This window comes from Lepisosteus platostomus, chromosome 22, assembly GCF_059453375.1.
Source record: "Lepisosteus platostomus isolate fLepPlt1 chromosome 22, fLepPlt1.hap1, whole genome shotgun sequence".
NCBI classification, from domain to species: Eukaryota; Metazoa; Chordata; class Actinopteri; order Semionotiformes; family Lepisosteidae; genus Lepisosteus; species Lepisosteus platostomus.
The window spans coordinates 10617122-10639068 of record NC_142632.1 but is presented as its reverse complement, the minus strand read 5'-3'; the positions used below and the strand labels follow the sequence as shown (position 1 = coordinate 10639068).

Here is a 21947-nt window from a genome sequence, read left to right as displayed (position 1 = left end):
CCAGCACCACATACCACTCACACGTCACCCAGACTGAAAAACCACACCATCGGTTTAATTTATTGGCACCTGGACCTACCGAACTCTCGACTCCCTATCTTTAGGTGCTGTGTGCAGTGAACCTGTTAGATCTTCTGGACTACACCTCTTCAGGGCTTGGGTTATGTACTCAGCTTATTAAAGCTGACAGAGTTCTTTCAGTGTTTCGGAGGTGGGTGGGTCCCTGTGTACACCTGATCCAGCTTCCCCTGTTAGAGTGGCGAGGTGTAGAGAGCAGAACCTGAAGTTCGGACACCAGCCCTGGCTCGTCCTCAGGCCCTTCTTGCCAGTGCTGGGTGAGTATGGCAAACGCAGGACGGTCTGGACTCAAACGAGTTGGACTCAAAAGATTTCTCCCCCCTCTCTGGATCTCCACATTCCATACTGCAGGGGGGTTAATTTGTCTTTTCTCTTCTTCCTTTCCCTTTTCTCTCTCTCGTTTCTTATGGAATACAAATACAGGGCCTCTCTCCACCATTGCGGCTGTTTCCTGAAGTAGCCAGTTCTGGTTGATGATTTACTGCAAAATTGCTTATAAATTGAAGTAGAAAATGTTTTGCAGACCTGGCAGCTTTCAAGCCTTGCTCCCATTTGTCACCCAGCATTTCCTTTTGTGTATAGTACAGGAATTAATTAGGCCTTGCTGCTAGAAAAGTTTACAGCTATAATTTATGGGAGATGAAATTTCTGGGAGGGAAGCAGTATTGTACCGGTCCCCCCCCCCCAATTTTTTCCTCTCTTTTGTCTCCAGCTGCGCGCGTTTGAATTCGACTGGAGCGTTTCTTTGTCGGCCGCTGTGCCGTTTCCCCCGGCACACCAGGGTGATCTCCCCCTCACCCCCCCCATACCAAACTGTTCATCGGATTTTGTCTAGGTGGTTGCTGTGACCTGATATAGACAGTCCCTCCCTGTAACTAATCAGAACTCGTTAACCGAGCTGCTTAAACCACACCTGACGATGACTGAGCACGTACAAGCAGGGAGCTGCGTCAGCACGCGTGGGCTGCAAAGGAACAAGCAAAGGTTTATTAGTAAAAAAGAAAAGGAAAAACAAGACCGAGATGCACATTTCAGCTGTGGGGGCTCGTTCAGGTGTATTATGAAGAAGGCTCCACAGCCGAAACGTTGTGTCTCTTTTCTTCCCAGCAAAGAATGACGGAACATGTCAACCAGTGCCTGTTTCTCATGCAGTATGCACGCGACTTCCACGAGAGCAAAGAGAGCTGGCGTTACAGTTTTCCTCACAGTTGCAAGGCAACACCGGAGTCTAAATCCACCCGTTTTGCTTTCCTCGGGGCTCGTGAACCTGGCCTTATCGTCAAGGATTTCTTTCCTTTCCATCGGGAAAGACCCGGACCCAGTGCCGGGTGTGCGAGGGGGCTCAGGTCTTGGAGCGACCGGCAGCAGGTTGTTCATGTCTCTTGCTGGGGGCTGAGCGTCGCCCTGCAGCGTGTGAATTGGTGGTTTGGGCCCTTGTGAAGCCTGTGTGTGAAGCTCTGGGCGCCACAGTCTGAGCTGCTCATGGTGCCGGAGTGGCCAGTGCCACTCCTACCCTGGGCAGCCAGGACCCTGACGGAGGCACTGACCACTGTACCTGCACTGTCCACAGGCAAAGCTCTTGCACTCTGTCCATTCTAACTGTGCAGATCAGCCTTGCTGTTCCATACGTGACATCATTGTCGTTTGTGTCCTCGAGAGATTGAACACTATCTGCAGCACCAGTCCTCCGTGTGCCTGGCTGTTGCTCTGCCGTCTATATCTGTGGCATTATTTAGGTTTTCTCTTTAAACGTACCTACTGACTCTTTTGATGGGGGGGCACTCTTGGCATGATTGGAGTCCCAAAACCGGAAGGCGATTTAGTTGTGCCCAGACATAGCGTAGTCTCACCTTGACGAAGACCAGCTGTGCAGCCGCCAAGGCTGACCCCTGAGTGAGAGGCATCTCAGATCTGTGTGTGTCTAGGTGTCCTCACACAAGTACTCAGCAGGTGTAGTAAATTATGGTCAAGGATTTTAATGTGTTTGTGGGCCATTGGTTGCCTTTTACAAATCTCTAATGGTGGGGATCTGTAATGTTAGTGATCTTGTTATGTGGGCTTGACAATTGTGGCTGGACTTTTAATATTTTCCCCCTCATGGATGGGTAGTCTGCAGTCTTCACAATAATCACTCACTCCGCTTTGTAATCAATGCCCACAGTAATAGGATTCCTTTGGCCACTGGCAATTAATAAATTTGTGTCTTTTTTTTTTTTAAACACTAGTGAGCTGAGCTTGAAATTACCAGTGACTGGCTTTTGCTCATTTGCATATTTATTGCAGTTGAAAAAAAATCCCAGCAAATGATTGATGTTGAGCCTGCCTTCTGAATTCCAAACAGCACATTATTATGAAATGAAAAAAAAATGCTGGTGTACAGTTGATTAAAGTTGAAGACGGCGGGATAAGCAAGCGCTTTTTTTTTTTAGGAGATCGGAGTCTGAGAATTAAAGGCATATTTTAATGGATGTTGACAAGAAGTGAACTAACAAAAGCAAAGCAAAGGATTTGCTTGAAAAGATTTAATCAAACGTGTTTGGTGGGATTAATTGCCAGGGATGAAGGGAAGAGAGAGGAGCGACCCAGCGGGTTTGAATGAGTGGGATTGTTTCAGAGGTCACCCCACGTGCCTTCCTCTGTCATTTTGAGCGATAGTTTGGAAATGTCCTCTGAGCGATGCCAATGAGAATGATTTTTTTAAATGATTGTTATTGCAGAGGTGCAAGCATGGCGGCCCACCATTCCCCAAGCACAGGGGTCTGGTCCCCTCGGTCCAGGGTGGCTGGAGGCCTTTGCTGTGAGTTCTGCTGCCTTGGCTCTCCAGAGCTGCTGGGTCTCCTTCCCAGTGTGGGTTGTTGAGCTCTCAATGGTTGCCTGGTACTGGTTTGTTGTTTTATTTGGATGGGATTCACTTCTGCCTGTTGTTTCGCCCTCGGGCCCGATGTTGGGGACCCCTGTCCCCTGTCCCTTCTGCAGGAAGGAGTGGCAGAGGGAGGGCGATGTAGGTTAGGCACCAGAAACGGGAGCTCACTAGCCAGGGCGTGCTGAGCTGAAGCCCCCTCTGCAGGAGTGGGCTCTAGAGCACGTCGAGTTGGCTCCATCTTCTGATCCTGGCGGCTTGGTTGCACGCGACTGTTCAAGTGTGTTTGTACCCTTCTGGCAGAGCCTGTTGCAAACAGGGTGCTTACTTTAACGTGGGCAAGCTGTCGTGAGCAGCAGACGTGTATCGTCATAGACATCACCTCGCTGTCGTGGAATAATCCCGGATACTGTGGAGGCCGGCTTTATTACTGATGAGGGAAAAAGACGTTTCGCATTTGATTCAGAAATTGTCATTGAGAGTAAAAACTGAGCCCTGGCACTGAATTTGTCAATGCTTTCTCTTAATGTTTCTTTTTTTTTTTTCAGAAAAAAGTAAAAGCAGAAATAAGTGACCAGGTGTTTTCAGGGGAGGGGGAGGGCAGCTCTTGAGTTTCTGAAGTGTTGAGTGAAGCAGAAGTTGCTGGTGAGCACGTGTGGCGCCAATCGGCCCTTTTCATCAAATTACTTGTGTATTAACGCAGCAGTACCATAATCCACTGCAGCCCCGCGCCCCTCCCCTGAGTTGTAACTTTTGTGAATGTGAACTGCGGATTTCATGCTCCGCCATTAATCTGTCGGATTAGGCTTGCGGTTCAGGAGGACTTATGTTTTAATGAATTCCTCTGCCGGCTTAAAACGGGAAACGTGGCCCTGAAAGATGCAGAATGTCCTTAGCGTGGCCTCCCAGCCTCTCCCTTCCACTCTCCGTGGCTCAGTTCTCAGACCCGGCTAGGGGGATGAATCATCATCTGATGTGTCAGGACTGTACGATATTGGGAAGACCTGTGAAACGCCTTGAATTGCAATTTTCCATGCACCTGAAATTGCTGGGAAATGGAAACGGGGGAAAACCCAACAGCTTCTGGGCTCAGACTGATACTCTCCAGGTCCCGTGTGGTTCGAGTGTGCTGATGAATGTTTTAACTGGGTGCAGCAGGATGAGCAGAGTCTTTTCCTGTGTGTCTCAGGCCCCCCGAGACTGTGCTGTTCTGTTGTGGGAACTAGGATTCCTTTCTACAGGCGAGCAGAAATGGTTTGCCATAGATCTGGCTTCGCTCTGCGGGCAAGCGTCCTGTTGAGATTGTGCCAGGGGTGGGCAACCACGTTCGTCTCTGGTTTTCATCCTGTCTCGGCCCTTAGTGCCTCGCTGAATCGATGAAGCGGGTAAGAAGTCAGATCAGCTGTGTGTCCAGGACTCGGTAATTGGCAGGTGGACCTAATCATGCAGGAACCCAGCACTTCAGGAGGGCCAGGGCTGAGCTGTCCCCGTCTGCTCCTGTTTCTCAGGTTCTTTCTGTCTCGCAGGTCACAAGGCTCTGAAGGCCCTGCAGAGGTCCCTTCTGGAACTGCAGGACCAGCTCCTCTGCCAGCATCCTGACACCAGAGCCATTGTACTGGGCAAGACTGGCGCTGCACGGCATAGGTGGGTGCCAGCTCCGAGAGACTTGTTTTTTCCCCCCCATATGCCACCCGGTTTAAAAAACAAAAAAACGGATCGACAAGCCAGTTTTTGAAGGTGAAGCTGAAATGTCCAAAGCCTCTCTAAATCAGGTGGGTCAGCAGCCGCAGCCCTGTCCTGACCCAGCTGATGGGTGTGGATGCAGCCCACAGTGTTGCTGGAAGGGGCGATGTCGGCGAGCTGATCGACGTGGAGGCGCCCCGGTGCGCAGACATGCTCCTCTCCGCCTGTGCCTGCATGTGGCCCCCCCTCGGTCCTGAACCTGACACTACACTGAATTCCAGGGTCCCCGAACTTGACTGGGAGACCAGGCAGGTTTAACACAGGGGAGAAGGCTTTCTTCCTGGAAGGGTATCCTGGTAGATGAGGGGCAGGCAGGCTTGTCCTGCAGTGTGCAGAGTCCCCCCCCCCCCCCCATGTTAAAACTCAGTCTGGATGTAGAGGTTCGGATGCTGTGGTCGAGTACAAACCACAAACCGGAGCAGGCACGAACAGCTGTATGGGGTGGCTGAAGGAATCGGAGGGTGCCACGTAGCTGAGGGGGTCTGTAGCCAGTTCTCTGCATCTGTAGCATCTGGCACCAGGTCAGGCCTGCCTGCCTGTGCTGCTCCTCCTCACCCGGTGCCTCTCCGCAGTGAGGATGACGACGAGGAGGAGGAGGAGGAGGAGGTGCCCAGCGAGGAAGAGGAGGGCGGGGAGAAGCGGGCCTGGGCAGGGCCCCCCAAGCGCAAACTGGAGATGGAGGAGTACCCCGAAGTCATGGCCAAACGCTTCGCCGCTTTCCAGCCGTACCGCGACTCCACGCTGCAGAAGTGGCACGACAAGACACGGCTGACCATGGGCAAGATGGGCAAGGTAGGGCCTCCGCTGCATTCCGCCTTCGGCCTGCACTGCGCCACAGTCAGGCTCATAGACGCCTGACAGCTGTCGTTTCTCTTCAGCTGTGCTGTGCATGGTTACGCTTCTTGCCCTGTTGCCTCCTTTAAACTAGTAGTGTAACACCTTTAAGCATTTTTTTATTCTAATTTTTTTATTTGGAGCTTGTGCCATGTTGATAGGTAGGAGAAAAGAAAGGTGAAGTCTCGGATGTCAGCGCCAGTTTTAGAAGAGAGAGTGTATGTTGCACAGAGCTTAATGGTCCCAATTGCACACGTTCCCCTGGTGCTGTGGCCCTGGTGTTGTAGCACCTCTAGACCAGCAGAGGGCGCACTTACTTTTTACTGAGGCGGCGACCCTTGGCTTTGTCCAACCTGTGCCATTGCAGTCCAACCGGACTGTAGTTTGGCTTTAGTTACTTGGCCAGATCTGCTGGCCAGGATGTCTAAGCGTCAGCTGGGATACAGACCTAATCTGGAGAAACCGAGGTTGTCTGCCCCTGCTGACGGGGGAGCTCCGCAGCTACAAAGCCAGAGAGATGCCTCCGGTGCTGGGAGCCGCAGCGCCAGGGAAACGTTCGGAATCGGGTTCGGAGCAGGACAGGCCGGGCCTCCCTGCCCAGCGGCCTCTCAGGAAGACGGCGCCTGCTAGCGGGACGGCGAGACGTCGGCGTTTTCTGGAACGGAAATCCGTTTGAGGTGGGGCTGGGAGAAGCCTGGCAGCTCCGATATCCCCATCGCGGCACACCGCGCGGCAACATCACAAAGCACCCTCCCTGCTCCTCCCCTGCTCCGCACGCGGCAGGGCTGTGGAGCCGCGGCACCACTGGAGAAAGACCGCTGGAGGCTCACAGATTTGCATTGAACAAATCTGTCTGCTTAATTCTGCTTTGATCTTTATTTCCTGAAGAGAAGATTGTCTGCTCCGTCCTCTGGAAATACTTATTTAGAGCGAGCCTGTACATCATTCTCTCGTTTAAGAACTGTAGCTTTTTTTTTTTTACTTTTTGCACCTTCTAATGCCTTTATTTTCAAGGACGAATACCTACCCAGTGTGTCATCTAAGTATGACTTCAAGTCAGCAGGGTCTTTAGGAGGCTTAAGTTGGCAAAATGATATTGAGACCTTACTTTAAAATAAAAAAGGCTGGGGCGCTGTTGTGACTAAAAGAAAATATTAATATAAGCAAGACTTACATTATTTTATTTTAGATACATTTTTTTCAATCCTTCAAAATGATACAAAATATCCTTTTGACTTGGGGTGTGTCAGAATATTGTGAATTTATCCGATTCATTTTAAGCTGGGATAAATATTGCAATAGGAACACCGAGGAGTTAGGATTTTGAGAATGGAGAATTGCATCAATGCCTGCGAGAGATTGCAGATCCTTCGCTGTGCAGCCCAGCGCTGCGACGGGGCGGATGCAGGGGTGAAGGTGTGGCCGGCGTGTGCCGATGGGCCTGGTGTCTTTTCAGGGCTTCAGCGCATTCGAGCGGAACATCCTGACCCAGATCGAGCACGTGCTGCTGGACCGGGGGCGACTGCTGCAGCGCACGCAGACCCGGCGCTCGGACTACAGGGTGCTGGGGCGGCCCGAACCCAAGATCGGGACCGGCAACGAGCAGCTCGGACAGGTGAGGAGGAGGAGGAGGAGGGGGAGGGCCTGGCTGATTGTTCTTTACTGCTTTTTTCATTCCGAGGGGGTCACCTGAAAAGCCAGGAGCTGGATTCCATTTTCATGGAATGCTTTAAAGCCCTTTCTTGCGTGGGCAATCGAGATCAATGCCCGACGTACGCACCACTGCTGCATTTCGGGGGCAATCGGGTGCTGAGGGTGCTGTCAGTCAGGTGGCAAGGGCAGGGCCTCGTATGGCCCTGATTCACTGCTGCCTCGGCTCCCAGTGCTGAAGCACAGACATCCCCCCCACACCTTACTGGGTGAGATTGTTTAAAATCCCCAGCTATCTATTAGTGCGGTTGATTATAAATGCGTGACATTTTTTCCCCCCTGTAATGTTTCTGGCCTTGCCGGCTTATTTTTTGGGGGGGGGTTGAATAAAAACGTGGCAGCCCTGTGTGCAGGCTGCCAGCCCGCCTCCAGTCCCAGGCTCGCTGGGTACCGTTTGTTTTCTCCGCATTAAGAGACGGCTGTATTAACAACGCTGCTGCCGTATCTTAATTGAATCTACCCCCCTAAGTGCAGCGTCTCGGTTGCATTTACCTGAAACGTCTGCGCCACGAAAGGAGAAAATGTGGTTCCCTTGATAAAACAGGGCAGGTATTGATCCCTGCCTGGGTCCCAGTAGTCATGTTTCCTGGGTATATCAGTGCCGTGCTGCCTTCCCCTTCCTTGTGGAGCTGTGGGTCTTACAAACCTAGTGCTTGCTGGTAACGCACACAGTATGGGCCGGTGATAATTCAGGATAATTATCCGGGATAATTCAGGCTCTGGGCTCAGGGTGCTCCCCTCCGCCTATGTGTGCAAGTCTGAGGTTAGAGTGGCGCTGTCTCAGCTTGATCTTAGGCGGACTCCTTCATCTGCTCCATTTTGTCCTGACAAGGTGCATTTCTGCTCACAGGAAGAAGAGCCAGCACTCAAAGCAAATGCACATCTTAAAGACCTGGATGAGGAAATCTTCGATGACGACGATTTTTATCATCAGGTGAGCGGTTTGGTGGGGGGAGGGCGAGAGATTTATATATTTTTTAAGTGAGCTGTGTCGTGAGCGGCAGAGTGTGTTAAAATGAGTGGCGCTGGCAGCTGAAGTCATGGTTGTCAGGTGTGTCTGTGAGGCTTGGAAAAAAAAGCATGCCTCAATAAAACCGCTTCTGATCTCTGTGCAGCCAATCCGACGGCACTCTTCCCTCTCCTGGTTTCTCTTGCCGGGCAAAATCCCTTTCTTGTGTGTGTGTGTGTGCGTGAGCACACACGTGCAAAGTGCGGTTTTGCTATTCCGGTTTGTAAAAGGCCTGTCTTGGATCTTCATCCTTTCCTCGTATTAGCTATAACTTTCCTGCAAAACACTACAGCTAGAGCACTTCATGTGTCAAAAGAAAAGGAACTCATGGCCTTTGTCGTCCGAGCTTCAGCGGGTGGGGGTGGGGGGGAATAATTGTGAAAGCTTTTTAGCGGAGTGGGTTGTGCGTGATGTATTGTGATTTACAAAGGAACGGTTTCGGCAGTTAAAGCTGGAGGGGAGGAAGAGCGGAGCAGCGGCTGACCTGCTGTCTGCTGTGATGTGTGTTCTGCTGGCCCTGTGAGGGACGGACAGCCCAGCGGTGTGAAGGACGGAGCGGGGCTCCCCGTGCCCTTCCGAGGGGCGGTGCGGCGGGAGACTTCTCCTCTGCCGCGCTGCGGTCAGGGCAGGAGCCCGAGGAGCGGCGTCACCTTTGGGAGCCGGCGCTGACGCACCGATTATGCATGTAATTTCATGTGCATAACCCTCTCCGCGCGGGGCGTGCAGGGCCCGAGCTGGAGCCGCCGCTTGCATTCAAGGAAACATTTCAGTCAGCAAGTCTCAGCGCGCGCAATAAATCATGTCTCGTTCGGCGAAGGGAGCAGCAGCACTGGGTCTAATCCATGCTGCTATCCATAACTGCTTGCTTGAGTTAAGGAGCTAAATTTGCGAAATGAAGTACTTCTGCCTTGAGGCTGACAGAAACATGAGCAAGACCAGAGCAGGAGGTGGGCTGAGACGCTGAAACTTAAAATTCTTGTTTGTTTAATGTTTAGAGCTCGCGTGCTGATTACGATGACTCGATTATTTGGCTGATGCTTGGTCCGAAGAGACTTGTGATTGTGCCCGCTTATGCAGCGGGCTGAACCCGCAATTTTCCAGTTACAGCTCCAGTACTCCGAGCACTGCTCCACACTGCTGCACCTGCACAGCAGTGTGATCAAAGCCCACATCCCTGTTTGATCCACTGGGAAGGACGATTCTTCATCAGAATTAGAAGTTTCCTCTCTTACCTTAAGGAAGACCCAAGTGTGCAAGTGTAAGGCTTTACTACTGTTGTGAATAGGAGTAAAGTTCAGGAATGCAGTTTATTTTCTATTCTGTGCTGGTGGGATGTATAACTGTATTTTGGTGTGCTGGTATAGGCAAGGATTTGCTTTCAATCATGGATCCCTGATTTCTCTGGAGAGCTTGTGCGATACCCTGGTTGTGTTCTAAACACAGCTTTTTGTTATGAGTGAGTTATTCCCCTTTTGGGCACAGGAAACTGACAGTGGATTTGGGATACCAGCGGTTCACACGTGCGTGCACATAGGTGTATTTTAAAACCTTCCAGGACTGCCGGCACGTCGGCCTTAATCCCTGAAACAGCTGTGGAGGGTGTCTCCGCTTTAGGGCGGGGGGGGGGTTAATTGGGGTAGGAGTGGGGGTTAATTTAAATTAAAACTTCAACTAATGGAGGTCAGGGAAGCGTCTGCAAGCACCTGATTAAAACAAATGGTCCTGCCATTCAAAACTTTATCTTGGTCACCTCCCGCTGGAGCCGTGCGAGGAGGAGGAGTGACTAATGGGCGACACTTGTTAGCGCAGCGTTGGCGGGGAGGGAGGAGGAGGAGGGGGAGGGGGGCCAGGATTACACTGGCAAAGCCTCCAGCTTGTCATCGCCGCTGCGCCAACTGCTGCTCTCCGGCTGCACCAGCCTGCGCCTCGCCAGCTCCCAACATCTGGCGTGGCTCTCCGGGGGGTGAACCCCAGCCCCGGCGCCCCGCAGTCTCTAAATATGGCGCAGGGCTGCCGCGCGCGCGCTCCAGTCACTTAGCCGCTGTTTGGCAAGCCTGCTCGGGTAGCTCAGCACTGCCTCGTACATCACTGGCAGACATCTGCTGAGCCGCAAGGCATCCGCACACTGTCTCCTCTCTCCTCTCTCTCCTCTCTCTCTCTCTCCCTCTCTCCCTGCTCCCCCCCCACCTCCTGCCTTCCCCGAATAATTTTCTTTAGAAAAGTGATGATCTGGAAAGATTACCGCTTCATTGTGTACCAGTAATTGCAGGAAAGCCAGGGACCCCTGACTGACACCGTGTTGCACCTGTTTCACTGACCTGCTTAATTTCTTTCTGGAGAGCAGGGGGGATTTGGCAGGGATTGCGGCTCAAGACACCAGTGTGATAAGGCGGCTGAAAATAACTCTGTTTGCTGTCACCTCTCTTTCCCGGCACGGGGCGTCTCGTCAGGGCTGCGGCAGGCAGGAGCTGCCCAACCCCCCCCCCCCCCCCCCAAGCTCCCCGCTGAGCCGGGTGACTGACGGGGAGCACCTCTGTGTTTCTGGGGGTGTCTCTGCATCTCAGAGGGGGTACCAAGCGCTCAGACAACAGGAGTTCTGTGTCGCCAGTTTGAAGTTTTCTTCTTAAAGACTTTCCTTTCTTGTGCCACTTGCGGACAGGCAGGTTGGCCTCCTCTCGTGTGCAACTCTGTTTTTATTGCATCAGTTAGCAGACAGCTATCAAATGAGCTGGGTGGGGCCAGTGGCCCCCTCTTTTGCAGCCACTCGTGTTCTTCTCTTCCCCTCTCTGTCCATGACTCGGGGGGGGGATCCTCCAGGGAGCTGAGTAGTCGGACACCAGGAAGAGTCTGAGTGCTGTGAAGGAGAAATGGCACGGGTGGGGTTTAAGATGCTTGTGCATTATTGCATTACTTCATACGGGAGGTCAGCTGGGGACAGAGTTTGCAACAGCTGGGATAACCAGGGCAATAAATTGCAGGGTCTGTTTGTAGTAGTACGTGTTGCAGTGTTATTCGTCTTAACTACTGTGAAGGGGAGTGAAGGGGGAATCTTATTCTTTGATTGTGGCATGCGCTTACGGTATCAAGACTACCGGAACGCGGCTACCAGGTGCAGAGCTGTTGTTGTAAAGGCGGAGGAGGCAGGCTGGTGTTCGGTGTCAGAAGCATTAGAGGCCTGCAACTAAAACTCATACCGCTGCAAATCCGGGGCGGCAGCACGTCGTCAGAACCCGCGTCGATCTTAAGGCTGTAATGCCACGCCCGCGGTGAGAACAGCCAGTGAAGCCTTTTTGCGCCGTGCGCAGGGGGGCGTTCCCCAGCGCGGCCGGAGTCGGGAGGGGCCCTGTGCTGTCCCAGAGCCTCCTGGCGCCCGGCCTCGGGCAGCCCTGTTTCCCGCGCGCCGCTACACGGCCTCACATCGCCGCAGATCTGTGTCGCAGCGGATTTGCAGCCTGTATTTAGCTGCCAGGAGTGACGGTGATGAAGTAGGAGAGATAAACTGATAGATTGGCTGCCAGGGAGATGGTGGGAATCGGTCAGATAAACATGGCAGAGGAATAGCACGCCGTGTTCTGGCGATAATAAACTTGTCGTTCTCCCGGCGCATTAGGCATCACACTTGAGGAAATTTCAAGGATAAAATGGGGAGGGAAATGTCCCGGATCTGGCAGTGGGATAGTGCGCACCTCCGTCTGCAGAGCTAACGACTGTTCTGGTCCGTTAGATTTTGCTAAGAATGACATCCAAACACTGGCCTTGCAGATCAGAATTCTTAAATTAATTTCTCCATAATTCAAGAGCAAGTTCGAATTTGCTAATCTGTTTTGTTGAAGGCATTTTAATTCTCGCAAGCTAGCTGTGTTCCTCGCGTCAGAGTCTAGTGGCAAATTTACATCCACACCGTTTAAAATGCATTTTGTTATTCAAGAAAAGGTAAACCTGCTTTGCAATACACGCTGAAAGATATTATTCTCTAATAATAGGATTTAAGGGTAAAATTGCACGCCTCCCTAGTCAGCTTGCGCCTCACTAATACTTTTTTACGGTGCATCTTCTATAATCAACCCTGTTGCAAACACCTGTCTGCTTTCTAATTGCTTCCAACACAATAGCGAATGAGCTCAGACGATGGCTTTTATCCCGCCTGCATCAGCTCTAGCTCAGGGCCACGGCTGCCCTGATAGTTACCCAGATAAGTGTAGTAATCCGAGTGGGGAAATCGGTGTAGTATAACCAAATGGGTTCACGCGTCTGAAGTTACAGAAGAAAATTATAGGCTTGAAATCTGTTATTTATGGAAATAGATTTAAAAAGGGGGATAAAAACCTGTGAATAACAGTTTAGCCAGCATTAACAAGTCTATCTGCTGATCTGCATGTTAATCTGAGATATCGGCACTGATACAAGGTGAGGGGAGGGGCTGCTCCCCCTACTTCTCTCGACAAGCCCTCCAGCTCTGTGCTGCCTTCATCTGCCGTCTCCCTGTTTTCCTCCTCTTCCTCCTCGTCCTTGTCTGCTCGGGCTGAGGCTGTCGTCCCTAGAGCTAAGCCGGGGTCCCACCAGACAGGCTGCTGGCACTGATCTTGTCTGTGGGGTGCCGTTTCTGAGCCTGCCCGCTGGGCGGCTGGGGGCAGGGTGCAGCATCGGGGCTGTGCTTCACTCTGTGGCCCGGCTGCACGGTTCACCTAATGAGACGGTGTCACACTCCGCTCCTCTTGGTCTGCCTGGGTCTGTCTTGGTCTGCCTTGGGCCCCGATTTCAGCTTGCATTGTACACTGGGGAAAATAAAACAGGTCTCTGAGCACAAGGGCGATATTCCAAATGAGAGGGCTTCACATGCACCTTTGTATCCTCTTTAAATACATTCCTGCTTTGCTGTCTATTGACACAGCTGAAGCAGAGCGAACAGGGGTAGCTCGAACCTTCCATCTGCCTGATCAGTGGATTGGTCCCTCTGGTCTTCCTCACGCTGACCTCTTCTTCTCCTCTGTCTGATCCAGCTCCTCCGAGAGCTGATCGAGCGCAAGACCAGCGAAGTCGACCCCAACGACCAGGTGGCCATGGGCAGGTGAGTACGGCTCTGAAACGGCCCTTCTCCTGACAGGGTGATGTCTGGGACCCTGCTGTCCGGGAGTCGGGTCTCCTGAAATTACCTGATCAATCTCCTGTCTAATTAACTTTCCTTAACCAGCCCTTGTTCTCAGTTCTGCCACAGTTGGAAATGTCAAACTACCTTAAAGTTTTTGTTTTCAGGAGATCAAAGCTACAAGGGTCTAATTAAGTAGCTGCAGGAATAAAAAAACGGCAGGCTGGTTTCCTGTTTTCTCTGCAACCAGTTTTAAAATGGGGGTTTTCAAGTCTGCCGCTCTTGTGGGGCTATAATCCAGCATTTGTTTTTCTTTTGGGAATATATAAAGTAATAGTTTAAGAACCTTGAGTGAAGGGTCAGGTTGTCATAATAGGTACAAATGCAGTGGGTGTATGCTATAATTGCAGCATAGTTTCTGTCATTTTGCTCAAGCCAAAACCCTGAACCCTGGTGCACCAACTGGACTGTGGCCCTGGGCAAACAGGATCTGGGGCCCCCTGGCTGACATGTGCTCTCTGCAAGGCTGTTTGGCCTTATCTGTCTGAGTGAGTGTGGGTTGAGACCCTGACTCTGCCGCGCGTGTGCGGTTTCCTGTCCCCCAGGCAGTGGCTGGCCATTCAGAGGCTGCGCAGCAAGATCAAGAGGAAGGTGGACACCAAGGCCAGCAAGGGTCGCAAAGTCAGGTACGCTTCCTGTCAGGGGAGGGGGGCTGGAGGAGGGCTGGTGCCAGTGTATGAATTCGCACAATATACGCATTTGATGGCACAGTTGAATTAGCCACACCACTGGAACATCAAACTCGTCCTTTATTATAGAAACATTTAAATGATTTCTTATAACCCAATATAGTAAAGGGTTTGCTGGCTTAGTCCCCTCCGTTGGCGAATTTTTTATTTTGTTTTTTACTTTTAAATAGGACAAGCTGTATTTGCCAGGCATCGGGATGTTCTTATTTTTTTATCCCTGGAAATGCAGAGATTCTGTGTACAAGATCGTAATCAAAGTGCAAAGTGGGGGGGATTTTATGGTGTTGAAAAGTGCCGTTCCTCGCTTGTAATTAAGCTGGCGCTAATATCGAAAAGGCCTTTTCATTTGCAGCCTGCCATGGATTTGAATGAAATAATTTTTTTTCTGCATAGGATATTTTCTTTTTCGCAATCTTTTAAAAGGTCAGAAACAATGTTGAAGTTTTAATATTTAATCGAACATTTAAATTCAGAATGAGAAATAGTCAGAAATGCCAAGTTACACACATATTACTTTTTACATTTACCATCTTTAATTATGCAACATCCCTCCACCCACCCCCCCCCCACTCGCCCCTTCCTTAAAGAAAAAGGCAGACCTTAAAGAGCTCAACGTCACCCTGAGCCTATCCAGACACTGTGGCTGTAACTGTGAGATCAATGTCGCAAGGCAATTTATTTGTTGAGACAGCTGCTATTTTGTTGGTCTACAAAGCCTGTAATTATTAGCTATCAATATTGTGATCTGTCAACATCTCACATACTTAGAGATGTTCATCACCTAATTGTGGGGAGAGGCAATGTGGCACAATAGAGCTGTGAGCCCAAGAGTCTCAGGCCAGTGCCAGTGTCAGTGGCCCTCTCTTCCTCCCTGCAACGTCCTGGGTCAGGTCGGCTTGGAACGGCCCTGCCTACTGGACCTGAACTATGCAGAACAAAGTGCCGAAACTAGGTAATGCATTTGTAGGAAGAGGGAACTAATTTAATATCTTTGACATCTCCATAATGCAGTCTCCATACAGATAACATCTCCCCTGGTTATTTAATGATGTTTATTTCAGATGAGTCAATCAATCAATTATTTTATTTTATCTTATGGAGTTCCTGTATAGTTTTTCTTAATGTTTTTATAGTGGCTGGGACAATGAAGAATTTATTTAATTCAGCGATAGGGTACCTTTCCAGGAGGCTCACGGTTCATTGATAAGGGGAGTCAGAGTTTCTAATTTTGACATGTAATCTGTAGGAAGTAAACAATGAAGTGTGTCATTTGTGTAGGGCGGAACAGATAGTGGCAGATAGTGATAACAGGAATGCAGATAGGAGATGCCTCAGTACTTGCTGCAGTGCTGTTTGATCTGAGCTGATGTGTTTAACGAGAGCAGATTGTTCCCCTGTGAAGTTCTGAGAAAACATCAGGGTAGTTCTTAGGATGCTCAGCAGGGGAAAGTGTTATCTGCGCCCTGCCTGTACCATGGGTTACTTTTAAACCTCGAAGGTACGAGTTAGTTTAATTGTCTATCCTGGACACACTAAAAAGAAGAGGTCTTTAATTAAAAAATACAAGCTGTCATTCGATAATTCATATGGCATTATATGTAATGTTCCTCTCCTTGCTTTTAGCAGTAAGCAGTTAATTTACTTTGTAGAAATTTGTTGATTTACTCTGTTGTTCTGCACTCTTCCACCGTCATTTGAGTATCAGCAGTTTTTCAAATTAGAATTATCACATATAAAGTCAGACAATTTCATGCAACAGCATGTAGGTAAAAAGTCAGTTTTCACATCGGCCTCTGCTTTATGGAGCTTCATGTTAAGTTTTGCTGTGCATCTTCATCTCATTGGGATTTTTTTTTAGTCTCTTTTGCCTTCTTTCACAGTGACAGTAGGATCCCTAATTAAACTGTAAGCTGGTTAGATAATAAACACTTTGATCAAATAGTTTATGATGTAGTACATTGCAGGTCCTGCCGCCTTCCCTTTAGAATGGCTCAGCTGGCAGAGAACTGCAGACCTCTCATTGTTAAGGAATCGGACTAATCCGCTGACGTCCTTTTCCTCTCGTGGAGGCTGCTCTCCAGTGTGTGTGGTGAGACTTGAACAAGCTCTTCTGCTTTTGTCGGCGTTCGCTCCCCAGGTTCCACGCGCACAGCAAGCTGGTGAACTTCATGGCGCCCGTCGACCACGGCGCGATGAATGACGACGCGCGGTGAGTAAGAGATTAATAACGTTCGTCAGGCGCCTTCCCTTGACACGGTGATATTGACCTGTTCTTCAACCCACGAGGCCCCTCCATCTCGCCTTATCAGATCCCCATTCGTCACGGGCATCAAAACGCCGCCGCGGTCAGATCTCTCGGAGAGATCTGGCTGCTCCCCGCGCTCCTGTAATTACTGCCTGCATCCGCCGGCCACATCTCCATAAATCGGCTGCTCTCTTGGCAGCCCTTCTGCCCCGCAGGACTCCCGCACTCCACATGCAGCCTGTAATTAGAACAGGAAGTGTTCTCAGGTAACCCCTCCCTCCCGCTCCATAAATCTCACAGGTAGCGCCGCTCTGGGCCTCTTTAAAGTTCTCTGAGTGGGCTGGGCTGGGCTGGGCTGGGCTGTTGCTCAGCTCTGCGGTCAGCGTGGTCAGCGCGAGAGCCGTCTCCCCTCTCTCTCTCGCTGTTCGAGTCACTGCCAGGTGCCGAGAGAGAGCTCCTTTCTCTCGGAGAGCCGGCACTTTGTGCCATCTGTTAGTCTCGGTTTGCGACGACGGTATTCCAGAATCTGTTTTGGCCAGTTTGCAACTGAGTATAGCTTTAGCGCAGCATTAATTTGCTAAAGGTTTTTCCTTTTCTTAACTTTTTTATCACAGTCGTGTGGAACTTCATTTGATATTTGTTTTGTGTGTGGAGCAGCCTAGCAAACTGTTCCCGCTAATTTAAATACAGGAGCAGAGGACATGGTTCATATACAGTGTTCAACAATGCAGACGTAAGAGTAAATGATTTGATACCATGTCTAGACCCATTGGTAGTGGGACCCCAGGGCTAAACTTTGGGAATCATTGACTTAAAACCTGGTTCTGGGTGTGAAAAATTACCACTGCCCCTTTAGAAGGGAGATACTGGCACCTTTAGGGAAATGTGAAGAACTAGCAGCAGCCCTACCTGAGGCAGTGGGAGAAGGTTCATCAGTCTTTCCAAGAGTTCGCTCAATCCAGTACACGTTCACTCCTCTGTCCCGTAGTTCTGTGTCTGCTAATTCTCCTCTTGTGTGTTCTTGTTTGGAATAAATGAAGGCCGTTGCAAAAGTCTCAGTTCGTTAGCGTGCCTGAACTGTACAACAAACACCAGAATGCGCTGCAAATTTTGAAATGCCTGACTAAATTAATGTAAGAGTGGCTGGATTAACTGTGATCTTTGATTTTGAGTCTGGCAGGGCTGTGGTTCTGTTACATTAAGCCTTTCATGAAAAATTTTGTGCTGCAGAACTGGAGTGTGAGAAAAGGGTTTCCAGCCCTTGTCTTCAGAAAACGTGTGCTTTTTACGGTGGTTTTTAAAGCCGAATTCGGCCTCTTCGATTTCTTGGGTTGTGCTGTGCATAGAAAAATACAAGATGATTCCTTCCAGGCAGAGATGAGGGAACTCAAACTGAGCTTTCTGTTGCCTGGTCATTTTTACACATGCCTTCATTAACTCCAGGCTCAACAGAAGTGATTATTTTGGAGTGGATGTGCAGTTTACTTGATCATTTCTACAGAATTGTTCGGTACCATTCAGAGATCATTCACTGTCCACGACTCTCACAGTGAAGCCTTATTGTGGACTCTTGATCTTCCGGTGTGACTGTTGTCTCCCTCTTCATCTCTGGGCAGAGCTGCCTGCCCTCAGTCTCGATGAAGATCTTGCATTGTATGAAATACAAATTGTGTATTTTCTAGTTGGAAAAACAAATCCTCCTGTGGGGAAGTTTCATAATATACATGATCTATTGAATACAGATTAGGTAGGCTTGTAATGTATTCAGAAATCATAGCTTTAATTCGCTTTGATTAATAGTGACAAGTGCTGAAGATAGGCAGGTGGGCTCTTCTGCCTGTGCAGTCCTTTTTCATCTAAGATTCGTGTCCTTTTGAGGAAATTGAGAAATGGGAAGCAATGTTCTAGAATAAATAAACGAGGGAAGAGCTGAAGGTGTGGCCGAGGAAGGCCCACACAGTGCCGCTGGACATCGCCGTACGCTCGCTGCCCAATACTAGCTCCCTTCCGCACAGCGGCACACCATTTTGATGCTTTATTTAGAGTCCACTTCCACATATAAAATCTGTGTGCGCAAGGGTGTAAAACTGAGCTATTCTTGATGTTGCACACGTGAATGTTTTCTTTCATTGTCGAAGTACAAGCTTTGTCTTCAGGTCATTTTTTTTAACATGCTGTAAGGCAAAGGTCTTTTTCAGATGTTTAATCCCAAGCATCCTATGACTCTGCTGAGAATCGTGCCACAAGCCTGACTCCAGCACCGTTTGTGGTACCTTAAAGGCAATTGAGATACTGTATAATAAGGTTTTAAACTGCAGAAACCCCCACAAGCAGTCGCAGTAATAACAGAACCGACCCTTTAGAAATGAAAAATGAACATAATGTAACTCAAGTCTGCCGATGGTGTTGAAGTTGGGATTATTTTTTTAGGTTGTTTTGCATGAGGCGAACCGAGTGCTTTTGTATTGTATTCGATTTGCTACAATCATTACAGTGACTTTCGGTCAGGATTCTGAGACAGAAGGTTTTAACGGTTTGTGGCCTGGCGCTGTGAAAGAACACGAGCCATGCTTTGCCTGGCACCGGGTTCAGGAAGCCCCTACACCCTGGAGATTTCCTGTCTGCCCGCTGAAGTTGCAGCACCAAAGTCCTGCCTGCCGCAGGAACACTGGAGATCTCTCTGTGGGTCCCTCATCAGTGGGGTGCTCTGCTTGTATATAGAACAGTACGTTAACAGCAAATCTCAGACTTTCTCTATAGCCCCAGCGTTCTTCGGAAAGTGCTGGGATGTGCTGCCCTGGACACTTTGCTTTTTGTACTTTCAGCACGATTCTCCACGTCACCCGTTTGCTTGCGTTAATGTTGATGAGGTATGCTTGTGTTCGCCCCCTGACTTTTAGCGGAGTTGGAGAGATTTTTTAAAACTGCGCGTCGTGAGACTTAAATGTAATAAAAAAAGAAAGCTTGGCTTTTTACCACTGGTTCGAAGTCAAATGAGGGATTCCATCTGCATGGGTGGAGAAATGGAACTGACTGCGATGTCAGAGCAAAGTGGTGGGTTTAATGTATTTCCCTGCCGACAACATGCCCAGCCCTTGTGTGCCTGTCGCATTCGCACTGCACACTGGTGTCACGGGAGAGTCCGGCCGCCTTTCATAAAGCCTTGCGGGAGCAGCTCACCAAGGGGCCCGCGATTTAAAATATCGGAAGCGTCCCTCCTCCCTGATCCAACTGAAGCCTGCTTCCAGGTGCAGAATCCTTAGCCTTTCCTCTGAACTGTGTTTGAACCCGGGTCATTGCAATTCCCCTCCGGACAGCACTATTTCTTGGCAGTGTGAAGGAATGAGGCGGGGGGGGGGGGGGGGGTGAGGAAGAGGGTGGGGGGGGCTCTGTAAAAAAAAGAGCTGGAAAAAAAACCTATCTCCGCCTCCAAGAGGCCATTATCTCCTGTCATGGAGGAGAGTCCGTCTTGGACTTCGGGGAAGGCAGGCCAGGAATGCACGGCCGATGTAATCATATTAACTAAGGGCAATATTTTACTTTGCTGCAGCCCTTTACAGCGTCATTAAGGGTCCCTCATTACTCTTTTATTAGTGGCTTGCTCTTTTTCGGATCAGATTACCCCGCGAGCATCGCTCATGGCAGAGGTGGGAGAGCGTCGCCCGGCTCCCGCATTAAGGTAGATTGACACGGCTCCTAATTCGCGTGTTGATGCGCGCGCGCCGGTGTCACACGCGGGCCGCCGTGCGGAGTAGGGACACACATACATCATCATTAAAAATGCCATGTGGGGCCAGGAAGCTGCCACGGGCTCTTTATGGAGTAATTGTCACAAAGGACAAAAGAGGCACTTTCAAGAGCAAAGACTCCCTTCCGAAAATCCACGGCACTTAGCGTTGGGTTGTGCGGGGGGGGGGGAGGGCGCCGTGACAGCGGGGGCTGCGAAAGCTGGATCAGGAAGGGGTGGCTAGCCGCTCGGGCCGATGGCGTTGGCAGCCGGCGCTGATGGAGATGGAGTGGCGCTCCTGTGGCGCTGATCCCCGGGGGGGGCGTCTCGTGAAGAAGCGGAGGAAGGTGTTTGACCTTGGGGCGCCCGCCAGCTTCCGGCTGGGGAGCAGGGAGCCCGTTCCTCCGGGACGCGGCTTGCAGGCCAGAGGAGGAGGGCGCCGGGGCTTTGGAGGTGGCCTCTCGTAGGGGAGGGGTTTTCCAGAGGAGCTGTCTCGGCACCGCTGATGGGTTAATGCTGCTGCTGCTGCTTCATCCGGTTTAGCTGTTTGTGGCGTCGCCTGGGTCGTGTGGATGAGTGCTTCAGGCCGTCTCCTGTGCTCTGTCCTGGGATTCTTTCCCAGGGATTCCTGAATCCCTTTCCTGGGATTCAATGCCGGTGATCCTTTTAGCTGGCCCTCCGTGAAGAATCGTCTCCTGGTCTTCAGAGCAGCCTGCTGCCGTTCCCCAGCCCGGCAGGAGGCCCCGGCGCGGGTGCTAGTCATAAAACTGTAGAGTTCTCCCACGTTCGGCCGGCAGCCAGCGACCTGAGGCGCTGTAACCTTCCGCGCTAATCTGTGCAGGGGGTTATCTTCATTTACATGGGATCAATAAACTACAGTAATAACTGTGATGAATTGCTATAGCATTAAAATAGCCGATGACCTTTTGCGAACAGCCATGCTTGGTGACCTTTGTGTGGAGGTGGGAGAGGGCTCCCTGAATGAATGCCCCTGCACAGCTCTCAGTCCCCATATCTCACCCGTGGGTTTATGGCCATTGACACCGCTTGCTGACCTTATGAATGTTAATGCCATTTTCAGAGATCCTTAACCGTATTTAACAGGGGAGAATGGGAGTTCACCAGACCCCTCTGGACAGCAATATACAGGTGTTACACCACCATCAAATGACATAATATTGTCCAGCCCTGGGTAGCATTCCCTAGGGTTGCTTGCAGAATTCGTCACATGGCATAATAGTGCCTAGACCGTACGCAACATGTCTGTCAGGATCGGTGCCACATTCTGGTGTCAGAAGCTGTGGGGATCCCGTGTGAAATGTATGACCGCTCTGAGAAACAAGTATGTTCCTGTGTGTGTTCAGGTGTTCACTGCTCTCCTCAAGGTGTGATTCTTGTGGGTAATATTCCCCCGTAACCCATGTTCAGTATTCCAAGCCTGTGGTGTGCAGTGCTCTATTGGAATGAGAATGCATGCATTATTTGATAATCAGAGTTTATTGTAATCCTTGACCCTGGACCTGCATTTCAAGCAGGGATTGGGGATTAAAGGCTGCTTTTCCTGACAGGGGCTGATTTCTGCGGCAGCTCGGTCTGTAACGCAGCCGGCAGCAGGGTGCTTGTGATCATGGAAGCGAGACCCTGGCCTCTGCTGCTGTGTAGGACCCCTGGGGAGGAACCCTGAGGGCCAGGCGCCGTTGTGTGACGAGCATGTGGTGTGGGTGAGCTCTCCTGTGCTGAACACCACGAGGAGGTGCTCTTCACTGTATAGGGTCCTCCTTTGCTAACCTGTTCCTTGCATCCTGGAGAAGAGATCAGTGATGAATTCTCGTCTCCTTTCTGCCCCAGCCTCAGGACCATGTTCTGCTGGGCATTTATTTTTTCTTACATTTTTAGAGCTACTGGG

The 21947-nt window shown here is 50.4% G+C and overlaps 1 protein-coding gene across 1 annotated transcript in view; it reads left to right on the top strand.

The window, feature by feature from the left end:
- The window catches only part of aatf (apoptosis antagonizing transcription factor), a 40663-nt gene that overhangs the window by 8942 nt on the left and 9774 nt on the right, over nt 1-21947 (top strand). The window contains exons 5-11 of the mRNA XM_088616298.1: nt 4465-4582; nt 5254-5473; nt 6972-7130; nt 8076-8159; nt 13235-13302; nt 13926-14006; nt 16207-16278. Of these exons, the coding sequence (XP_088472424.1) occupies nt 4465-4582; nt 5254-5473; nt 6972-7130; nt 8076-8159; nt 13235-13302; nt 13926-14006; nt 16207-16278 (802 nt within the window). The remainder of the gene's footprint in view (nt 1-4464; nt 4583-5253; nt 5474-6971; nt 7131-8075; nt 8160-13234; nt 13303-13925; nt 14007-16206; nt 16279-21947) is intronic.